This window comes from Gossypium hirsutum, chromosome D07, assembly GCF_007990345.1.
Source record: "Gossypium hirsutum isolate 1008001.06 chromosome D07, Gossypium_hirsutum_v2.1, whole genome shotgun sequence".
Lineage (NCBI taxonomy): Eukaryota > Viridiplantae > Streptophyta > Magnoliopsida > Malvales > Malvaceae > Gossypium > Gossypium hirsutum.
This window is the reverse complement of record NC_053443.1, coordinates 57,714,063-57,738,108: the sequence shown is the minus strand read 5'-3', so window position 1 is coordinate 57,738,108 and position 24,046 is coordinate 57,714,063. Positions and strand designations below refer to the sequence as shown.

Here is a 24,046-nt window from a genome sequence, read left to right as displayed (position 1 = left end):
ATTTAATTTTGTATTAAGAAAAATAAAACTATTTAATTTGTTATAAAATTAAGTGCCACTAAATATGTAAAATATAATAAATATTTAGCAAGAATTTGGACTAGATGAATACTAAATAGAGGTGTTGATGAGTAGATTTGATCATGGGTTAGTCACTCATCCGAAAAGTGAGAGGTTTGAATAAAAATATTGGTTCAAAAATAGGGGTTGAACAAAAAATAAGACCCGTTTTCTAAATGGGTCAGGCATCGGGTAAGATTTTTTGGCCCAGGCCCAGCTTGGCCCGAATTTATAATGTATTTTTAATTTGTTGAGAAACATTTATTTTAATGTTTTTAGTGTATTTGATATATTATATTTTTAAAATTTATTTTTATATAAAAAATTAATACGGACGGACCGGGCTCGGGTTTAACATTTTTTATCTGGGTCAAGCCTAAAATTTTGCATCGACCCAACTCAAACTTGACCCGATCCATGATCAAGTCTATTCATGAGCTAGGTCGGGCTTAGATACGATATTAACACATTTTATACTTGGTCAAGCCTGGCCCAACTCGAAATATGAGTCTAAAATTTTGCTTAAGTCCGTTCATATTCGTAAATAGATAACACAAGCCCATTTAGGCTTAGGCATATTGTTTTAAAAAAAATAAAAATATACTTATATTATTTTTAATATTTTTTATTTATTAAAATTTTATGTATAGTCACCTTAACATTTTTTAATGTTTACACTATAATAGTATTATACTACTATATATTTAATTTTTATGTATTATAAATTACATAATATAAAACATGATGAACTTACAAAAAATGAGCTAGGCCGAGCTTGAGTATTAAATGTTCAAGTTTGAACTCGATCCACGTTTTAAATAGTTTAATTTTTATTTGACAAAGTTCATTTTTTAAATCTAATATTTTTCCTTAACGTTTTAGTAGAAAATTTCCCAGTATAAAATTTAGACTTAATCATGAACCATTTGATATAATCAGTATTGAATGAGATTTTGTTAAAGAAATAACAGTTCAAAATTTCTCTTTTCATTTATTGAAAATTTTTCTGCATTTATCAAAACCATATTATTACGTATGGTATATGAAGATGATTATTATTATTATTTTCATCTTAACATTAGTAGGCTTATTGGTATAGCTGAAAAATAAAAAAATTCTATCAACCATGTCAAATTTGGATTCTTCAAAAAATGATTGGAGGACCCAAACTTTCTGCAGCTAAAAAAGAAAAAAGATACTTAACAAAAAACATTGACAATATAATAAGCATGAAATAAATTGAATTGTAAATAAAAGATAATAACTTACAATGAGTACTGCGATATTGTTTCTCCAAAATCTTTACACCAAAGCTCTGATACCAATTACAACAGATACATGAGATAGTAGATAATATTACAAATTTACAACATAAGATTAGTAGAAAGGAAAAGGTTTTTACAAAGAAAGGAAAGATAGTGGATAAAAGTAAAGAGAATGGTGGATGAGAGGTGAATGGAGAGAGATTTTCTAAACTTTTTTCGATGCCACTTTTAGGCTTCCTTTCTTCCCCTTTTATAGGAGAATTCTTGAGTTCTATTTAATTTTCTCTGAATCCCGCATAGTTTTTCTGATAAGAATAACATCCCATTATTGACATGGTTGCTTCCACGTTTCTTTCTTTTTTGTCTTGTCAAATCATTGATTTGCTTCCACGTTGCAATCTTTTTTGTTTGCATCTGGATTAGAGGTGTCCATGGGCTGGGTGGCCTGGCCCGGCCCGACAGTCCGCCCGAAATATGGGAGGGTTCGGGTAAAAATATAGGCCTTAAATATGGGTTTGGGCAAAAAACGAGGCCCATTTAGAAAATGGGCCAGGCTTCGGGCACCACTTTTTTGGCTCGGGCCTGGCCCGGCCCAGCCCGAATTTAATAAATATATTTTTTTTATTTTTATTTTTTAATTTTAAAATACTTTTTTTTTTATTTTTTATTTTTAAAATATTATTTTGGTGTTTATTAAAAAATGGGCTGGGCCGGGCTGAGCTCGGGCTTAGGATTTTATTCCCGGGTCGGGCATGGACAAAATTTCAAGCCCATATTTTGGGCCGGGCCCAGGCCTAGGAGGCGGGCCAAAAATTTTTTTTGGGCCCAGCCCATGGACACCTCTAATCTGGATGCCGTTTTCTTTAAGTTGCCTCCTATTTTGTCCATACTTGAATGTTTATTTTCTCAAGTTGCTTACTTGGTTGTCATTTTCCCACATGGCTTCCTTTTTTGACTTTATCATTCTTGGATATTATCTAAATTCATTTCCTCTATTTCATCTAGATGTAATGAATCTATTGACAATCCTGGTGAGTTCCAATTCTCCCACGTGTTCTTGATTTCTTCTATTATATGTGAAGGAAAATCATCAATCTCCATGTCAGCTATCATTTTCAATAGTTGCACGGATTCTTTGCCTCTACCTTCCTGGGTGTTTCCAGTATCGTATGCCGATATTCTTCTTCCATTAGTCCAGAGATTATAAGTTTTTTGTTGAAGTAAATATTGAGCTTTAATCATTAAATCTATTCCTGCTTGGATTTGATAATAGCTAGGATTATTATAACACTTGTCAATATTTTTTGTCAAATGTCTTTTTCCTTCTCTAGCTGCAGAAAGTTTAGGTCCTCCAATAATTTTTTGAAGAATCCAAATTTGATATGGCTAATAGAAATTTTCTTTTTCAGCTATACTAATAAGACTACTAATGTTAAGATGAAAATAATAATAATAATAATCATCTTCATATACCATACGTAATAATATCGTTTTGATAAATGCAGAAAAATCTTTTAATAAATGAAAAGAGAAATTTTGAACTGTTATTTCTTTAACAAAATCACATTCAATACTGCTTATATCAAATGGTTCATGCTCAAGTCTAAATTTTATAGTAGGGAATTTTTCATTTAAATCATTTGTAAAAACATAGGCTTGTAAAAAGTATTCTGAAAAAACTATTTGAAATTGAGCTTGCTGTTTACATATAACTCCATTTATTTTTGTAAATATTTTATTAGGTAAAATATTTCTAGCCTTATTATATAAACGTACCCTAAACATTTTATTTATAATAGGGCTAGCTGTTCCTTTATTAATAAAATATTGAAATATATCAAGAAGATTATTTTTCTCCTTAATATTTAAATAATTAATTTCTAATTCTTCCCAATCTCTATATAAAATAGATTTTAATAATAAATCATGAGCTTTATTTTCTTTAGTTATTTTTTCAACTAAAAATTGTGAAAGCTTAGTAAGAGCTTTTCTGAAATTAGCTATTTGTTGAGAAATATGAGTTTTCCATATTTCATTAATAAAATTATATAATTCTAGTGGTAAGCCTAGATTATAAAAATATTATATTTCCTGAATTTGTTGTTGTTTCAACAAATTTTCTGATGAACAAAACTTTTCTGCTCCTTTTATTATTTTAACATAACTGGCTTGGTATACTGAGTTTGGATCTTGGGACCAAGGGTATTGACTTATCGTTTTTGGTGTAAATGATAAATAAGTTCCAACTGGTTGTCTTACTATTGGATAATTAATATAATATCCTTGATTAGGATAAAAAGATGCTTGTGCATGTATCATCACAAATCTTTGATTAAGATTTGTTATTTTCCCTTTGTTGGGTCTTTTATGGACATTAACCCATTCACCAACTTTTTCTAGAGGTTTTTTTACCTCTATCCATATGACCTATTAAGATAATCAACAATAATATTGTTAGTTCATTTTACATATAATACTTTAAAATTAAAAGTACATAATTCATTGTATCACCTAATTCTTCTGGGTACTGTTTCCAAACTTTTATTAGTAAGGAAATGTTTAACTGCCTGATTATCAATTTTTATAATAAAATTTCAGGTGCTAAATATATGAGAAAGTTTTTTATTCATTTCTTTATTGTTAATAATTCTTTTTCATATATAACATAATTAATTCCATTTGGTTTAAATTTTCCTGAACTATATCCATATATTAATTCTTCATTTTTTTTATTGTTTTGGCTTTTAAAATACAACCCCAATAGTTTTGTGAGGCATCTGTTTCTAAAATTAATTTATCATCATGTTTAGGTAAAAAAAACTTTTGGAATATAATTTATTTCAGATTTTAAATTTTTTATGATTTTCGAGTCTATTTTAGACCAAATAAAAGGTTTATCCTTTTTTAGTTTTTCATATAACTTACCTATTTTTTCAGATAAGTTAGGAAAGAAATTTATTCCATAATTAACAATTCCCAAAAAATGTTGAAGCTGCTTTTTATTTTCAATGTATTTAGGAAATTCTTTTATTTTTACTATAATATAATCTTGTAGTTTAAGATTTGCAGATAATTTTAATCCTAAGAATTCTATTTATGTTTTTTTCAGTTCTATTTTCTGAGGACTTAGTATGGTTCCATGTTTTATGAATTCTTGAGAAATGATATTTAAATGTTTTCTATGTTTTTCTAATGTATCTGAAAATATTAAAATATCATCTATATAGGCTACACAAATTTTTTTATATTTATTAAATATAGAATCCATCCATCTTTGAAAGATTTGTGGTGTATTACATAATCCAAGTGGCATTACTTTCCATTGATAATGTCCATTAGGTGCATTAAAAGGTGTCAAAAGCTTGGATTATTTTGTTAGCATGATTTGCCAGAATCCTGATTTACAGTCAAATTTACTAAAATATCTTGCTTGTTTAGCTTGATTAATTAAAACATCCTTTCTTGGAATAAAATATCCATCAAAAATAATATTTTGATTTAATCTTTTATAATTAATAACCATTCTAGCTTTTTCTCTTTTTATTTCAGCATGATTTCTTACAAAGAAGGTTGGACTAGAATGTGGACTATTAATTATTTCTATTAATCTTTTTCTAATAATTCTTTTATTTGTATATCAAATTCATTTATATCTTGTTTAGTATCGATCATTGGTTTAACTCTAATAGTTTTATTGGGATTTTCCAATTTAATTTCACAATATCTAGGACTATTTTGTCATAATTTTAATGGTTTTTCACTCAAATTATTTTCTAATATTTTAAATAACCAATGACTTGTTTCAAGTTATTTAATTTGTTCTTTTCTTGATGGTGTAAAATTTTTATCACAAACAAATTTATGATTTTCTATTAATGGTATTTCTACAAAAGTTTTTTCTACAGATAACATAATTAAATTTTTATCAATAGAAAATAGTAAATGTTGGCATATAAAATTATTTCCTAATAATATTCTCCATGTATTGCAGGAAATCATAATATTTTAGGTATTACAAATCTTACATTATTTATGTAGAGTGATATATTTCTAGCTTTTATTGGATGTTTCATAGGTTTCCATTTTTCTAAAAGAATGACATTTTTTCTGCAACTACTAGTTGTAGCGCCAGTATTTAACAAAGCATGCAAAGAATATGTTTTATATTCTCTAAATTGAAATGTAATTTTAATATATGTATAATATTTCCTGAATTGAAAATTTGAAAATGTAATTATATCTCTTGTTCCAAGTTTCATTTGTTAGATAATTATTGAAGTTTGTATTTCTTCTATTCTAGTGTTTCTAGAATTTCTACTTGGTTCTGTAGGAAAAATAGGAATGTGAATTGTTTTCATTCCTATTGGTGTTGAAGGCATAGAACTTGTACTTTTATTTTCCTCTTCTTCCTCTATTTGAGTATTTGAGGGTAAAACTAAATTATCATTTGTATTTGTTATAGCTGTATTTTTAAAATATAATTTATCATCAGATAATATATATTCTATTGTACTTACAAGTTTATAAGTACTGGTACTAATTATCCTTTCTATCATCCAATCTATTGCTATTGATAAATCTCTTAAATTTAATAATTTTAGTTGTATTTCAGTAGTGAATTTATTAGGTTCAAAGAGTTCTATAATTTTGTTATTAATTTCTTTGATTTCTACTTCTGCTGTATTAGTATATTCATTAATAGAAGTCCAACTGATTGTTAGATCTTCTGCTAAATCATTAATTTCAGAATTTTTTGTCTGAATTCTAAGGCATAAACATTCTTCTGTCAAAGGATCTGTAATAGATATAAAATAATTTGGTTTAACTTTAAATTCTATTACTCCTACGTGTAAATTTGATTGAATTCCTCCAATAAGTGCTTTTATTGAATTTTCAAATCTTTTATCTAATAAAACTGCTATTATTGATATATCATGACATTTTGTAAACAAAACTCTTATAGTTATCATTATTATTCTTAAATGTATATATCTAACTTGAGGTTATTTCTTTTTAATCTTCTTAATTTTATCTTTATTAAAAAGTGGAATTTCTTTTAATCCACCTCTAGTATCTTTAGCTAGTGTATTACCACTTATTTTTTCTATAGGTCTTTGACTCCATATATTATATTTAGATATTTTATAAATTTCTTCTTTAGAAATATGATTTTTATTAATTTTTTCTATCATTTTATCAGAAAAGTCTTTTTCTTCTCCGATTATATTTCCTAATTTTATATCTTTTTGTTCATTCTTAGGAATTTCTTCTAATTGATTATTAGAACTGCTTATTGTATTAAACATAAATATATATTCTTCTTTATCTGTATCAAAATCTGTTTCTGATATTAATTTATATAATATTTCCTCGGGATTTATTTCCTCTTCTGAACATATTTCTAAATCTTGTTCTTCAAGAGTTTTAATAATTTTTCTTGCACTTTTTCCTTTATTAAGATAATTTGGTGCTATATGTCATTCTTCATTACATATAAAACATTTAAATATTTGTTCTTTTAGGTTTTTTAGAAGTTTTTCTTCTGACAAATATTTTCTTTTTATTATAACCAGTATTTTTTTATTTCCTGGTTTCCATCTAACTAGGTTATATCTTCTATTTTTCTTTTTATGTTTTTTATAAGTATTAAGACGTACAGGTTTACATCTAAATTCTCATTCATTTTTTAAAATTTATGTACAATACTTATTACTTAATTTATGCTTAATTTGTTTAGAAGCCTTACTTTGTAGACAAAATAAAGTTATTATTTCTTTTGCAAAATTAATTCTATTTCCTATAGAATCTATGTTTTCTGGTTTTACTCCAGTTATTTTGCTATGCTTTTTTAAATAAGAATTGTATTTTTTTTATACAAATCTCATCCCATGATGGTGGTAATTTATGAAAATATTGGTTTTTCTAAAATTCTATATTTTCATTTTTTAGTTTTTGATATTCATGAAGAAATTTTTTAGAAAATTCTTCTAAATATCTAATGTCACATAATTTATTTTTGACAATATATAATTAGACTGACAATCCCGATCTTTTTGATCAGTATAGCCACAAAATTCTATTTTTAGAATAAACGTTAATCCTTTTAAAAGATCTCTGGGAGTTCCAAACTAGTTAATTAACTGCCCTTTTTGTTCTTTACCTTTCTTAGATTCTTCTCATTTTCTTAGAAATTGTAGAACATCTCATTGAAATGTTCCAACAAAATAGTTTAGAAAATTTTCTTTTGACCAATACATATTGTTGTTGCTATTAACAACAATAGTCATAGATTATGCTCAATCATCTATGATTTTTTCATAGTCTGCTATAGGAACATTAGTTAGATTTAAGTATATTCCTTCTTGAGCAACATTTCTTTTGTTTAGATCATCTATTTTATGTGGGACTGGATGAGTAGATGATTCTCCTAAATTTTTAGATTTTATTTCATTTGTAGCAATGTTTTTGATTTGATTACCAAAAATTCTAGTTGTATTTTCAACTTTTTCATAATCTTTATTAAAAGATTTAGATAGTCATCTATTTGAAGACCTGACTCTATTTTTCTTTTTCCATAAGGATCTGTTTTATCAGTATCCATAGGTTCTGGTATTTTTATATTTTCTTTCTCATTTGTTGAAGTATTTTCTTCATCAGAATTATAACCGGTAACATTTATATATTCTAAACTGATAGAATTATTAGAACTACTACTATTGTCTATAGTACCGTAATTTAACATATAATGATAATTAAATAATGTAAACAAATCTTTATATTTTTCATAAAGTTGTTCTATTAGTTTTAGATATTCTGTTCTTTCATTTTTATCAGATGTCTTAATAAATTTATTTGTCCAATGTTCTATAAGTTGTTTATAGGATTGGAAATCATATTTTTGTTGATAGTATTTTTTTTTTGTTTTTCAGGTTTTTTATTTCTTTTATTTGTAGAAGATGATTCTTCTGAGGAAGTATCTTCTTCTTCTGACAAAGTTAATCTTATATTACTATTTCCATAATATGAATGTTTTAAATCTATTTCTTGTTCTATATTTTGATTAATAAGAACTTGTTCTAATTTATTATTAACATCAGATAAGATTTCTTTAGATACGTTGTTCAAATCTAATTATGTAACTTCACCTAAATTATTTACTTGTTGTTCTATTTTATTTATTTTATCATATAATTTATGAAAATACATAGAAGTAATATCCATTAAACTATTAAAACCTTTACTCAGAGCTGAAATATTGTTTTTATTTTTAGAGTCAATATGCATGGAATGATTGCGAATTTTATCTTTGTATAGACAATCTATTTCTTCTATGAATTTTATCTTTGGTACCTAAAACCTTCTGTTATCTTTATTTGTCTTTGTTCTAAAAGAGCCAACAGTCTCACACAAACATTAATAGACAATAGTAAGACAAAATAACAAATATATGAATTAATCCAACTTAGAGCAGATTTAACACCGAATTACCTGAATTTATTCTAAATAAATAGTATTAAAAGATACGCAAATAAAATATTTCTACTTCTATATCAATGGAATGGAATATAACATGATAATAAAATTTCAAAATATAATAAAATAGTTAAAATATGATATAAGCCCTTATACTCTTCTCAAATTTGGAATTTAGTTATTCTACTTTTATTTTCAAGAATTTAATCCTTTATTTTTTAGATTTTAAAATTTAAGTCCAGTTGTTAACATTAATAAATTTGTTATTATGACATTTTAAAATAAAAAAATTCACCCTCAACAACCATGTAATTAAAAATAACATTGTAATGAACTTAAATTTAATAAAATAATTTTAACAATGTTAACAAATAAACCTGAATTTTGAAATCTGAAAAATAAACAGACCGAATTTCTAAAAATTAAAAGTATATAAACTAAATTTCAAATTTAAGAAAAGTAGAGGACTTATAACGTATTTTAACTAGAATAAATAAGTATTGCTTATAAAAGCGGCAAAAGCTAACTACTCTCTCACATACACACTGATGCAAAGCTCTTCACTTTTTTATTTTTGCATATTGTGGTTTTCACACTTCATTAAAGTTTGCATCTTTCAGACAGCAAGAAAGACATCTCTGCAACTTCAACTCAAAGTAAGCAACTTTTTCTTTTCATGAAAAACATGTTCATGCTATATTATATAACCATTTTATTTCTCTTTTTAGGACAGTTTCATTTGTTGGGTTTGTCTTAAAATTGTTTAAATTAAGTATCTTTTCATGTTTTCTTATGATTTTAAACAATGAAAGTTGAGTTCTTTATTTTTTTAATGCTAGTTCATGTACTTTTGGTGTTGGACTTTTAGCTCAGGCGTTCAAAGCTGGTTCAAAGATAGGAATTTTTTGGAGTTACTGGGTTTATTTTTGTTGAAAAATAGTGGTTAAAGTTGGAATCTTTAATGGGGATTGAAAAGGGAAATTTGGGTGATTTTGTAATCTTATTGACAAATTAGAGAAACGCCATTTGCATTTTAAGCTCTGGGGAAATGGCTAGAGTAAGGAAAAGGAATATACATTTAAGCAAACTCTGTTCCTTTTCGTGTTGTCGTCGACCGAGTCAACCGAGTTCGACCGATGAATATGACAGAATCGGTCAAAAAGGGTACTCAAGAGTAGTGTATTGTAATGAACCTGATTGTGAAGAGCAAATTCGTTTAAAGTATAGGAGAAATTATGTTTCCACTACTAAGTATACAGCAGCTAATTTTATCCCAAAGTCTTTGTTTGAGCAATTTAGGAGGGTTGCAAACATATACTTTCTTGTTGTTGCTTGTGTTTCATTTAGTCCGTTGGCACCTTATTCTGCACCGAGCGTTCTTGTGCCGTTAATCGTGGTGATTGGAGCTACAATGGCTAAAGAAGGCATCGAAGATTATCGGCGAAAACAGCAGGTCATGCTTGTGCCCTTCTTTGGATTTCCACCATTTTTTTTATTGATACTCGGCTCCTTATTTGGTTTTTAATATATATATTTTTCTTTTTCTGTCGGTTTATGTAACATATCTGAAGTAGCTTTTCCTCGGTTTCAGGATGTAGAGGCAAACAATCGGACAGTTGAAGTTTATGACAGAAATAGTTCTTTCAACGAAACCAAATGGAAGAATCTCCGTGTCGGTGACATTGTTAAGGTGCATAAGGATGAATATTTTCCGGCTGATCTACTCTTACTTTCTTCGGACTATGAAGACGGTGTTTGTTATGTTGAGACGATGAACCTCGATGGAGAGACTAATTTAAAGTCAAAGCATCCGTTAGAGGTAACATCTTTCATTCGTGATGTAGAGACTGTTAAGGGATTTAGAGCGGTGATTAAGTGTGAGGATCCAAATGAACATCTTTACAAATTCGTTGGAACATTGTACTACGAATGTCAACAATATGCACTTTCACCGCAACAAATCCTTTTGAGAGGTACTAAACTGAAAGGTCCTGATTATATCAATGGTGTGGTTATCTTCACTGGACACGATACGAAAGTAATGCAGAATGCTATGGACCCTCCTTCGAAGAGGACAAGGATAGAGAGAAGGATGGATAAAATAATTTATGTCCTTTTCAGTGCTTTGATTTTGGTATCATTCATAGGGTCTCTACTTTTCGGAATTGAAACTAAAAAAGATGGTGGCGATTACGGAAGGTGGTATCTCCGACCGGATATCACGACTGTATTCTTTGACCCGAGGAGACCTTCAGTGGCTGCTTTTTTGCATTTCTTGACAGGTCTGATGTTGTATGGGTATTTGATACCAATATCATTGTATGTTTCCATCGAGATTTGCAAGGTTTTACAAAGCATTTTCATTAACCAAGACCAGGCTATGTATGATGAGGAAACCAAGAGGTCGGCACATGCACGGACATCTAATTTGAACGAGGAACTTGGTCAGGTCTTCACTATACTCTCTGACAAAACCGGAACTTTGACATGTAACAAGATGGAGTTTGTGAAATGCTCGATTGCTGGCACTGCCTATGGTTTTGGCATGACTGAGGTTGAAATTGCATTGGCTAGGAAAAGAGGTGAGACATTGGATGAACAAAGGGATATTGATACAGTGGAATCTAGAGAACCTGTTAAGGGTTTCAACTTCCGAGATGGACGCATTATGAACCGGAAATGGGTGCACGAACCTTATGGAGATTACATAGAGAAGTTCTTTAGGGTCTTAGCACTTTGCCATACAGCCGTTCCCGAAGTACTAGACCCCGGTAAGATTTTTTATGAGGCTGAGTCGCCAGATGAAGCAGCATTCGTCATTGCTGCACGAGAAGTCGGTTTTCAGTTTGTCAAAAGGAATCAAACCAGCATACAACTGCGTGAACTGGATCGTAGTAGTGGGGAAATAGTTGACAGGTAAACTTTTCGGAACCTTCGATTATATTCTTAGTCAAACCAGCTGTATGTTGCTTTTCAGTTTCTCCTACTTTTATATTTTTTTCCGGGATCTGCTATTTGAACTTTGGTTTACATTGCATATGAACGAATAAGTTTCTGCATTTCAGAGTATACGAGCTTCTTCATGTGTTGGAGTTCAGTAGCACTCGTAGAAGGATGTCCGTAATAGTAAGGAACCCAGAAAGACAGTTATTGCTCCTTGCTAAGGGGGCAGACAGGTCAGAACTCGTAAACCATAAATCTGCATTCAGACATATTTGGTGTTGAACTTGATTTATCGCTATGTTATTCAGTGTGATATTTGAAAGGCTGTCAGAACAAGGACGGATGTTCGAGGCGGAGACCAAAGAGCATATCGAAAGGTATTCTGAGGCAGGATTACGAACTTTGGCAGTCGCTTATCGTGAGCTTGATGATGATGAGTATAAAAGGTGGGAACAAGAATATGTGAAGGCCAAAACTTCTGTAAGTGCCAATAGAGATGATTTGCTGGATGTGATGGCTGAGTTGATTGAAAGGGATTTAATTCTTCTTGGTGCTACAGCTATTGAAGACAAACTACAAAAGGGGGTCAGTTACAGTAGTCTTCGTTTTCCTTGAAGTACTTGTGTCCGACAGTTGTGTCCAATTCCAATTTGCAAATATGCACCAACTTTAAAAAAAAACGAATATACTCATGTTATATATCCGTACAATAACACTGGGGTTCAAGTTACATGGTTGTAATCTATGTATGTAGATAAGATTTGTATGAACAGCTATATTCCTCTGTTATGTAGGTCCCAGACTGTATTGACAAGCTTGCACAGGCTGGAATAAATATATGGGTATTGACCGGTGACAAGAAGGGAACTGCTATTAATATCGGGTATGCCAATGCCAGCAAGTTGGATTCAACTTTTCCAGTATTAATAATGCGTATAAACATAAATGGTATAGATGCTATATTTCTACAGGTATGCATGCAGTCTGCTAAGACATGGAATGAAAGAGATTTTGGTCATACTTGAAAATCCCGGAATTGCAGCCGTCGAAAGGGATACGGAAGACTTTGCAAAGGTATAATTCACATTTGTCTTAAAGTGATGTTGATGCAATCTTTCATGGGGAAAATCTGAATATATAATTTTTCTTAGGCTTCTGAAATTGTAGAAAAGCAAATAGACGAAGGAATATCTCAAGTAACTGGCGGAAGCAGCACCCAGTTTGGTTTGATTATCGATGGTCAGTCCTTGATTTTTGCTCTGGACGAGAAGCTCATAATGCGCTTTATGGAGCTAGCAATGAAATGTGCTACTGTTATATGCTGTCGATCTTCCCCGAAACAAAAGGCTATTGTAAGTGTGGTGTTTAGGATAATCAAGTAAACTATCAGAGTTTCATGAAGATTATCAAGCTTTGGCATGAAAATAATCTGATAGAAATTTAGAAGATATGCAGGTTACTAGATGGGTGAAATCAGTAACAGGTAGAACGACACTAGCAATTGGTGATGGTGCAAACGATGTTGGCATGATTCAAGAGGCTGATATTGGAGTTGGCATCACTGGTGTCGAAGGGATGCAGGTAAATATATATATATACATATTTCATTTTGGTAGGCTTTAGTATCCCGGTTTCGGTGTCAATTTGTGGCCAATGCTTGATAGTTCATCCATGTTATTCGAACAATTCAATGATACAACACGATCTATTATGAACCGTAACTGTCTAGATTTCTGATTTTATGTTTAATGACTACTGCAAATTGCAGGCTGCGATGTCAAGTGATTTTTCGATTGCACAATTTCGTTTCCTGGAACGTTTATTATTAGTGCATGGCCATTGGTGTTACAGGCGAATAACCATGATGGTAAAAGCTAGTCAGTCCTGCTCTCATCTCTCTCTCTGAAACTAAACTGAGATAGTCTTATGATTTTTGTATCTTGACTCTAGAGAATGATATTGTTTGCTGTTCTGTTCCATGTTTCGGGGACTTATTAGGCAAACGTTTAAGAATACAAACTATGCATGCATACATCTAAGTTTATTTTTTCTTGTATACTGCAGATATGCTACTTTTTCTACAAGAACATCACTTTTGGATTTACTTTGTTTTGGTTCGAGGCCTACTCTTCTTTCTCCGCTCAGCCAGCTTATAATGATTGGTACATGTCAAGCTACAATGTCTTATTCACTTCACTTCCGGTAATTGCTCTTGGTGTTTTCGACCAGGATTTTTCAGCCCGACACTGCCTTGAGGTAAACAATTCTTTCTATTCTTTCTTTATTCCTTGAAGATAAATTTGTTACACATTGACAATTAGAAAGGAAGTTGGGGGCCTTAAAATGAAACCCTAACTCAGTTTTAACCACGAGTTACACGTAATGACATAGTTGTGAAACAATGGTAGTTTTCTTTATCAATCTGACCATTGCTCTTCTCAAAATTTAAACCAGGATTTTGATTTGAACTATGTTTTTCTGCTTCAGAAAAATTAAACCGTGTCAATCTGTTGGCTTAGAATTGTTCTATATCTCGGATCAATTTAGTACATTCGTAGGAATACATGGCATGTCAACCGAATACCATTATTTACTATTCTTCTATCTATACGTAAATGTTATTTCACTTGGACCGACAATCATTTCATTTTTCTTTTGCAGTATCCTTCATTATACAAAGAGGGCATAGACGATGTCCTCTTCCGCTGGACCCACATACTCGGCTGGATGTTTAATGGAGTTCTTAGTTCCGTAATTATATTCTTCTTAACTGCAAACTCAATAACTGGTCAAGCATTCCGCAAAGACGGTCAAGTTGCCGATTATTCGGTTCTCGGGCTGACGATGTATACATGTGTTGTTTTGGCGGTAAATTGCCAAATGGCACTCTGCATCAATTACTTCACATGGATCCAGCACCTCTTCATATGGGGCAGTATTACCTTGTGGTTTAAATTCTTGTTGGTTTACGGTTCGATTCCACCGACATTATCTACAACGGCATACAAGGTTTTCATCGAAGCTTGCGCTCCAAGCATTCAATATTGGCTCACCATCATCCTCGTTGTTATTGCTACACTACTACCTTGGTTTTCCTATAGGGCTTTTCAGACTCGGTTTCGATCTATGGTGCGTGATTGTATACAAACATGAAGATCGTAAGGATTGAGCATGATATGGCTGAAACAAGATTGTCGGAAAGCATAGGTACCGGCTTTGCCTTGACAGATTCAGATCAGAGTCTGAAGGTAAGGATTAGGGTTACTTTTTTTCTCGGTGTTGGTTTTAAGTATAGGTCAATATGAGAGCATGAAGATCAGATGAAATGGAACCCCAACATTTGATTTATTTTTTCATAAGCGTAACTTTTAAATGTTAAATGAAGGTGATGATGAATTCTTAAATTTTTTTCAACAATCAAAATGAAATGTAGTCCAATTATAGTAGATTTCATACAAGGACTTGAAATTTGCTAAGGAAAAGCTTATGTAGAACCTTCATGCAATTATCTTTAGGAAAGGGCATACAGATTTCAAATGCTAGTATCAACCTAAAAAAAATGAGATTTAGTATGTTAGGGTTCATTCTCCTCAACCATTGAAACCCAATATCCAACAAGTCAGAGTTTGAATTTTAGCATCCCTCAAGCCGTTTCTTTATATTCTTAAGTAAGGATTCGAATCTCAACATCTACATCAAGTGATATCTTACACTGGATACGCAAACTTTAGGAATGGTATCACTGAACTTTAGGATTCCCTCTCTGCATCATATCAAACTAATCTTTAAGGTCATTTGTAATGAATGTGACCAAGTTTCTCATGCCACAACTCCAAGCCAGAAACTTTAGCTTTGTTCCACACAATAGATTGAACTGAATTGCTGCAGTTGTAAAAAGTGAGTGTGCCTTTCATTATCTTCCCACTAGACTTTGATGAAACCAAACACTTTTCTTTGATGAAATTGACAAGTATACCTTAATCACACAATTGACTAATACTTATCTAGTTTTACTTTTAGTCCATCTACAAGAATAACATTCTTCGAATTTGGCACTCCAGGAACATTAAGTGTTCGTTTCCTAAGGATATTAACATTTTTACTATTGGATTTAGTACCTAAGTGTAGTATTTTTGTCTATATGCACATGTATTTTTCGAATAATTTTATTTAATAAAATATCCATTGATTACATTAATATTCTTTATATACTCTCCTTAAACGATTTTTGTACGCAAAGCAAAATAGAAGCAAATATTAGCTCACTGATTATCTAATATTTGGTTAATACTAAAGCAGTATTATGTGGTTGAATCGTAATAAGGAAAGATAACTTGCATTAGTAGATAATCTAAACATGTCCTTAATCTAATTGGAAATGAACAAATCGATTGAAAGACTAATATGTCATATATCAAGTCCAATTGGGGAGATGTTTTGTCTTGAGCATCGGAGCGAATGGCTCCTAAAAATTAAAGATATTTTATGAGAGCAACACACTTATGAAAAAGTCATTAGACGAGCATTTATTAAGTGGCTTTCGTAATGGTATGTAATTAAAGAAGCCTTAGTTACAATATTATAGTGGAATGACTTCGTGACTAAATAATTTTATAATTAATAGATAAAAAGTTGGGACTTAATTTTAAATTATTTGAGTTCTAATTATCTATGTCTGATCGGTTCCTCCACTGGTTCGTTAAACCCAGAAATAAATTGCATGTAAAACCAAATGGATAGAAAAGAACATAAATGAATGAGAATGATAAAGTTAGAGAAATGAGACGCTTTCACAAATGAATATGTTTTTTTACGAAGTATAGAAATGACTTTAGAATTAATTTAAGATTTTTTGAATTATTATTTGATTAATTATAATTAAATAACTAAAGTTCAAAAATAAAATAAAATAAATTAGTCATTATAAATCTATTGAATAAGGAAATTAAATATATTTTCTCATAAATTCTTTTACATTAAAGTTGTCTTGACTTTAACGGAATTAGAATTGGATTGAGAAAAATATTTAAATGTGAAATTAATTTAGTTAGTTTAAGTAATTGAATGGATAATATTTATTTTGAGAAATAGAAAATAAATACTAGTAATATTTACTAGCGTGTGTAAGGCTGTGTTTTCTATTTAAATAATATTATTTTACAATGACTTATTTAATCAGGATTCTTATTTTCTCCTTGTAAATAGATGACAACAGTTGACCTAAAATCATAAATTTCATACACCGTTATTCTACGAGAAAATAGTGAAAATTTATTATCTAAGAATAAATTCTATTTTATGAGAATTACGATATTCATCGGTTTCTATTAGAGAGAGATTACTTTCATACTGAAAGTAATCACACCGTTTCTTTTGCTATGTGTGGACGTACTTCAAGGTACAAGGATAGAAGAAAAGGTATTAATTGAAAGTCAAGATCGATTTGAATTTATTTCGCACAAAACATAGATGCTTTTCGATTATAGTTTATTGCTATAATTCAGAATTGTTGGAGGAATTTTCATCACTCCAGGTTACACACAATAATTTCTTCTTTTTCTTCAGGATGTTAACACAATCAACATGGATATGTCCAAATTCGTAACACTCATGGACTAGATTCCTTTCTTATTCTCTCTCTCAACCTCTTCTTTGATAACCACACCTTTGGTTTTATTCTTGGGAATGGTTTTAGTGGGTTCAAACTTCTTAGATCTTCTGGATTGCTTCTTAAAGGCTTTGTTGAAGATTTGTGTAAGCAGGGCAAATGGTATAATTAAGATCTTCAATCGCAATGGAGTTGGCAGTAGACATTGCATCTGTCACTTGCAAAGAACTACTTCTTTCTCCTTTGCCTTTGTTTCATTTGACTTCTTCTAGGTTTATTTCAAAGGTTTGCAACAATCCAATTAGTTCATCAATCTCAACACCTTTCTAATCAATTTGAGTTGGATTATTCTTCTTCAACAGCAAATGCTCGATTTAAACAGACCCCAAAGCTTTGAATAAAATTCACCAATAATTTCTGAATCCTACATTCTTAGGTTCTTGAATTTAGTAGTTAACATCTGTATCTTAGATCATTTTATTGTGCTAGTTCTTTCATGAACAATTTCAAAGATGTTTCATATCTCCTTAACAGTTATACACTTTGGAATCCTCTTAAACTCTTATGCATCGACACCACAAAATATAGTATAGAAAGCTTTAGAAAGTTGCAAGTCATTCTTCATCAATGGTGTAAGCTAACTCAAATTTATGATTTCTTCATGCTTCCGTATCACTCATAAGTGGTTGCTATCCAATGAGAACAAAGCACCAAACTTTCTCAGCACTGAACTTGATGAAGGCTTTCATTCTTGCCTTACAAAAAGCATAGTTGGAACCCTTCAACATAGGATGACGAGCAACTGAAGGTTCTTCCATGTCTTGCAATTAACAACACCAAAAAGCATCACAAGGTATGTTAAGTGGGAGGCTTTAATATCAATTGTTGGAATGAATAGTAGAAAAATGCTAAAAAAAACAGTGTTGAATGGAAGTGATGGCTGTAGTGACCACTAAATGTGGCACTGCAATAAGAACAGAATAAATTGTTTACACAATTTAGTTTCGCTACGTTTTCAAAGCCTAGCTTAGTGAGTAAATTTATTATCTTTGAACCCAGTACAATAAGTGATTCAAATTCTATCACGCTCTGGTATAGCTACCTCGCTTTTATACCTAAAGAAGTAGATCACTCACCTCTAAGTTCTCTCCCTTAGAACTTAGGCAATAAACAAAATTTGTTCTCTCAAATGAACTCTCAAAAATGCATTTCACAATGAACAAAAGTGCATCCCAAAATACTCAGTAGAAACCTAATACAAGTCTTTTAAATATATAAAAGTTTCAAGACTTGCTAACATACTAAACCAATTACAATCAATTTTCCCTATCAAACCAACATCTAAAATAGCAAGATATAATATAATAATAAAGACAAATGTAAAGCAAATTGTTAGAGATATATCTTCAATGCTATCCCGATCCAATCTCCACAATTCAAGGGATCCAATTGCTTGATTCAATCTAATCCAATCTTCGAGGTAAGTTGCTCCTAATGGATTGATCTTTAAAGACGAATTTGCATAGTTCCACAATATCAACATTATTCAAAGCCCAAAGGTTTTGTTTCAGAAATTGTCAACTTTAAATATGATGAGTAATAGAGTATGTCACAATGATAGTCGTAATAACCACTATCGTCAACCACTTTAAAAACTTACCTCAACAAAAATTTATCCATAAATACATTTATGATTGCCATTATTTAAAATTCTTGAATTTTAAAACGTTAAACTTATAAAAAAATATGCTAAAATTTTAAAATTATTTATCAAAATACATCTTGAAAAAGTAAAGATAACATTTACACCTGCTCTTCTATATCCTTAAAAAGAAGGAAGTAACGTCCAACAAATCATCCCCCTTATTATTTGGTCCACTACATCGAACAAAGTGTTGTTGTTGTTGTTGTATAAGCATAAATACAACTGTCCCCGGTTCCATTTGTTTTTGAGTTATTGCCAAAGTCGACATGGAATGACACTTACTCTTATGTTATTGGTGGATCCAATTATATGGTTTTTATCCAAAACCACTACCAACATCTGATGGCTAATATGTTCATGGATGCATGAACCTTCGTTTATTTCCCATTACCTGCGTGCTCCACCCTGATACCCTAAACTGATAACAACCCTGAAAATGACACCTAGCTAGCTACCTATTAATTTGCTTTAAAACAAACTTCATTTATGTTATTCGGGGTGGGATGTGAAAGGCTTTCTTTTTCCATTTTATTTTGGCTTTCTATTTTATATTTTACCTTTTATTAAATTATACCAAGTATATCGAATCTGTTAAACTTTGGTTGAAGTGAGTTCATTCATACCTGAAACTAAAGTTTGATATGTAGGTTTATCTATATACTACGTGAGAGTGTAAATTTAAATTTGTATTGTATAAAAAAATATCAATTTTGTTACTCTTTACTAAAAAAAATTCAATACCAACAATGTGACATAAGGTACGTTCTTATTAGACTCATTATTTTTTTAGATATTATATGCGAATTTAATGATTAAGATATGTTTTATGGGACAATTTGTTAATAAAGCCTATATTCTATATAAGTATGATTAATTTTTCTTTTAAAGTTTTGAATATTGAATAAAACTTTATAAATTTAGATTATGGTACAACAAAAAAAAATATGTAACGAGTTTATAGAAAAAAAAGTATATAAATATTAAGTATGGGTTTGATTTCTAAATTTTATATTAAATGATAAAAATACCTTCAAAATAATTTTTTTTTTTGTTTTGTAAAAATAATGTGATTAGTAATTTCATAACTAAGTTAAACTCGATCGATAAATGATACCGGCTCCATAAAATTCTTAAATAATATTTATTTACATTTAAATATCAAATTAGATTTTAAATTTAAATGAAGAATTTAATCTTTGAAAAAATCTAAATTTTCTAATGATTACCTTTTCTTAATTTTTGAGAAATTCATTAGGTTCTTCAAAATCAACAAGTTCATGCATCCTCCACAATATAGTGCACCAATGGGTGTTGATTTGTGGAAAACAAATTATAAGGTAGAAAATAAGTCACACTCAAAGCCATCTAGAAATTACAACTCAAATAGTTTATTTAAAAAAAATACATTGTAGGAATTATTAAAAAAAATAATCTCAAATATTTTTAATTAAATTACTCGTAATTACTCTCACTTATAATTTAGATGATAATATATGTTTAAATGTGTTTAAATTTACATCTTTTTCATTATTACAACAATAACAATACCAACTGAATTATCACTATATCGGTAATTTAAATTTAATTTTTTTATTATACCAATAATACAGTCTATTTCAAAATTCGATTTATTAAACAAAATAAATCAAACATAATCCCTTAATATAAGAATTTTTGCAACCTTATTATATATTTTAAAAAAATTGATTCCCAAAATTTGAGGCCAACTTGCCTTTGCTTCTTGATCTTGAACATGTTTCTTTTATTTTTTTATATGTTTTCCACTTAACCAAACGGCATGCCTTAGCTTCCTTAAGCAATGCCTTACATTCTAGAAAGTCTACGGTAATTCTTTTCTCTAGAACAAAAAAAATCGATTAATATATTGGGAGGTCCCTGTATTATAAGAATAGTATCAAATTTGTTCTTTGATTATTAAATAAATCATTTTAGTCCCTATACTATTTAAAAGAATCAAATAACTCCAAATTGTAATAGAGCTAACATTTATTGTATAAAAAATATCTTGAAATTATTTTTTTAATTACAGTTCAATTCCAAACAAAAGATTCCATTTACACAACCATAAAAACTTTAAAAATATTAATCCTATTAAACGATAATTGATACTTTTTAAATAGCCAGTATTAACTCTATTCCAATTTGATCTTATTTGATTCTTTTTAATAATATAGAGATTAAATTGATTCATTTAATAGTAGAGGGACTAATTTGATAAATCATTATAATAAAGAGACCTTTATCATAATTTTAGAATGGTTTAAGCTATTAAAATAATATAAAAGCTTAATTGAATTTTTTAATTAATAAATTTATATTATTTTTGCAAGAATTCAAATACAAATAATTGAATTTTAGATTCTGAATTCGTTTTTGCTAGATAAATAAATATCTAATCAAATAAATTTTATAATTTAATTTTTATTTTGAATTAAATTTTAAATTTTAAATATTATTTTTTTTAATCCAACGTAGCTTTTCATATTCTATCACACGCGTGAATAAATAATAATAATAGTTAATTACACCAAACATTCTATATTATGGTACTCGTTTTAAATTCATCCTCAAATTTTAAAACATTCTAATTACATTATCAAACTATCAATATTATACCGAGGGGCAAAGCCAAATTTTTTTTAAAGGGAACAAAATTAAATTGTAATTTTTATGATAGTAAAAATGCAATTTCACCTTTTTAATAGCTTATATCTTTTTAATTTTTAAAGGATTAAATCAAATTTTTATCATTTTTAGGGAGACAAAATGTAATTTTAGTTTTACTAATTTTAAATTTTAAATTACCTAAATGAAAAATTTTCCATTTTAGAGGGGGCTGGGCCCCTTCCACCCCAGCTACGCCCCTGGTTGTACCCATAAAATCCCGCAATTACTAAAATCGTTAATTTAACAATTAATGAGGCACCAAATCTTATGCAACATACTTTAAAATGAAAATCTTAAAGAAAAATAAATATTTTAAAAATGGATGTTGAATTTAAGGTTTTCGAAATTTTTACAAAAATTACCATTCACTCTCTCTTTTTCGATTTTATTTTATTTTTAGTTTTAAAAGTTATAAAAATATTTTATTTTCTTTTAAAAATTTTATTTTAAATTATGTTATATAAGATTTTACGTGTCACTTGATGGTTAAATTGACAATTTCGATAATAAAAAGACTTAATTAATATAACATCGACAATTTAAGAATGTCATTAGAATATTTTAAAGTTTAAAAATGAATTTAAAAGGTGGATTATAATTTAGGGATGTCTAATGCAATTAAATCTAATAATACTAATATTATTTAATAAAAATAATAATTTTGAAGATTGTAAATATTACCCTTGTTTCCTTTTTCTTTTTCTTTTTTTCTTTTTTAATAATTCATTGTCTCTCTCGGATATAAATAGGTTCACACGCTTCTCAAAGAAACTTCAAAAAATTGGAATTTCTTTTTAGGCTTTACCTCTTTTATTTATTTATTTATTATCAGAAAGCTTCAGATGCAGAACGGCAGCTCGGAATTGTCGCTTTGTCCCAGCTTTAACATCTATTCCTCCGATAACAACAATCTCGTTGATATCGCCGATACCGTTAGCCGGGATTTCAAAAACGACGCCGTTTCCGAAGATGAAGAATTCGAGTTCGTTAATACTCTTTCCGAGAATCCTGAAATGTCCTCTTCGTCGTTTCCAATCTTCAACCGCAGGGATGGTGATAACGTGGAACAAGCTATCCGGATTCCGTTGAGAGATCTTTTCATCGGCGACAGAGATATTCCGTTTTCATCGTCGTCGTCTTCGTCGGAGGCGGATGAGCTTGAAGGATTGCCAGCTGATACCTACTGCGTTTGGAAACCGAAACAATCGCCGGAATCATCACCGAACAGTTGTAAGAAGAGTACATCGGCGGGATCATCATCTTCTTCGAAACGGTGGCGTTTCATAAAGGATTTGCTTAAGAGAAGTAACAGCACAGGCAACGTCTCGTCTTCTTCGTCATTTTCGTTTTTGAATTTAGATAAAAACGAAGAAAAAGTAAATGAAAAAACAGCAAAGGCGACGACGAAGGTGAAGAGAGATGAGAAATCGCCGGCGGCTAAAAGTTTCTACGTCGGCAATAAGGTGTTGAAGGAAGGAGATAAACGACGGTCGTATCTGCCGTACAGGCAGGACTTGGTTGGAATTTTTGCTAATATTAAGGTTTAAGTAGAAATTCCCCTTCTTCTTAAGAAAAATAAGATCATATCTGTAAAAAAAAAAAAAGAGAAGAAAAAGTCAGATTATTCGAATGTAAATATTATATTAACTTTTATTTTTGGATTTAGAGAAGAATAAAATGAATAATTATATATAAATTTTAATATAATTTATAATAAATAAATTTATTTTTTTAATTTTTATTAATAATTAATACCAATATGTCTATGAAAAAACATTTTACATTTATCAATACGTCAGATCACAACCAATTTTATCTTCCCATCATTTCAATAAATTCAATTCAATTTAAATTTTGAATTTTTTTAATCCATTATGAAATTTTAAATTTTTAACTTTTATGGAAACAATTATCTTATATTTTCTTTTGAATAATTTATTTATTTTTTCATTCCCACCAAAGTTTCTACCTAACTAATAAGGAGTAGATCCTCATGATTTTTTACCACTAAGATTAGTTTAATTACTTATAATTAATATTCTAAGATAATCAAAGAATATTCAATTATTGCTTCACATTTTTAACTAAAATATCTAAATATAATAACAAGTTTAGGTGGAAATTATAAATTAGGAACATTGACTATAAATTTTATATATTAATAAACACCCTTTTGGTCAAGGCTCTAACTTAGTAAGGAAGAAATAATTGTGGAAAATAATTTTTTTTAACAATCTCATTATAGTATTTAGTTTTTTTTAATCTAATCGGTAATTGTGGAAAATTATTAAAATTAAAATATTT

The 24,046-nt window shown here is 29.5% G+C and overlaps 2 protein-coding genes across 6 annotated transcripts; both read left to right on the top strand.

The window, feature by feature from the left end:
• The first annotated feature begins 9,331 nt into the window (after window positions 1–9,331).
• On the top strand, window positions 9,332–15,187 carry LOC107926468 (probable phospholipid-transporting ATPase 8). Of its 5 annotated transcripts, none has more exons than XM_016857313.2 (12): window positions 9,332–9,454; window positions 9,667–10,251; window positions 10,390–11,714; window positions 11,864–11,974; window positions 12,050–12,326; window positions 12,536–12,624; window positions 12,713–12,815; window positions 12,893–13,093; window positions 13,197–13,322; window positions 13,510–13,608; window positions 13,806–13,997; window positions 14,403–15,187. In XM_016857313.2, the coding sequence occupies exons 2-12, from the start codon at window positions 9,847–9,849 to the stop codon at window positions 14,892–14,894; spliced, it is 3,420 nt and encodes a 1,139-aa protein (XP_016712802.1). In that variant the 5' UTR covers window positions 9,332–9,454; window positions 9,667–9,846; the 3' UTR covers window positions 14,895–15,187. The 5 variants fall into 5 exon arrangements, with proteins under 5 accessions (XP_016712802.1, XP_040953950.1, XP_016712801.1 ...); XM_041098016.1 differs by having other exon boundaries at window positions 9,335–9,454; window positions 10,146–10,251; XM_016857312.2 differs by having other exon boundaries at window positions 9,335–9,454; window positions 9,638–10,251.
• Window positions 15,188–22,492: 7,305 nt separating this feature from the next.
• Window positions 22,493–23,378, top strand: LOC107926473 (uncharacterized). The gene has a single exon (XM_016857319.2). The coding sequence runs from the start codon at window positions 22,585–22,587 to the stop codon at window positions 23,287–23,289; it is 705 nt and encodes a 234-aa protein (XP_016712808.1). The 5' UTR covers window positions 22,493–22,584; the 3' UTR covers window positions 23,290–23,378.
• Window positions 23,379–24,046: the final 668 nt, after the last annotated feature.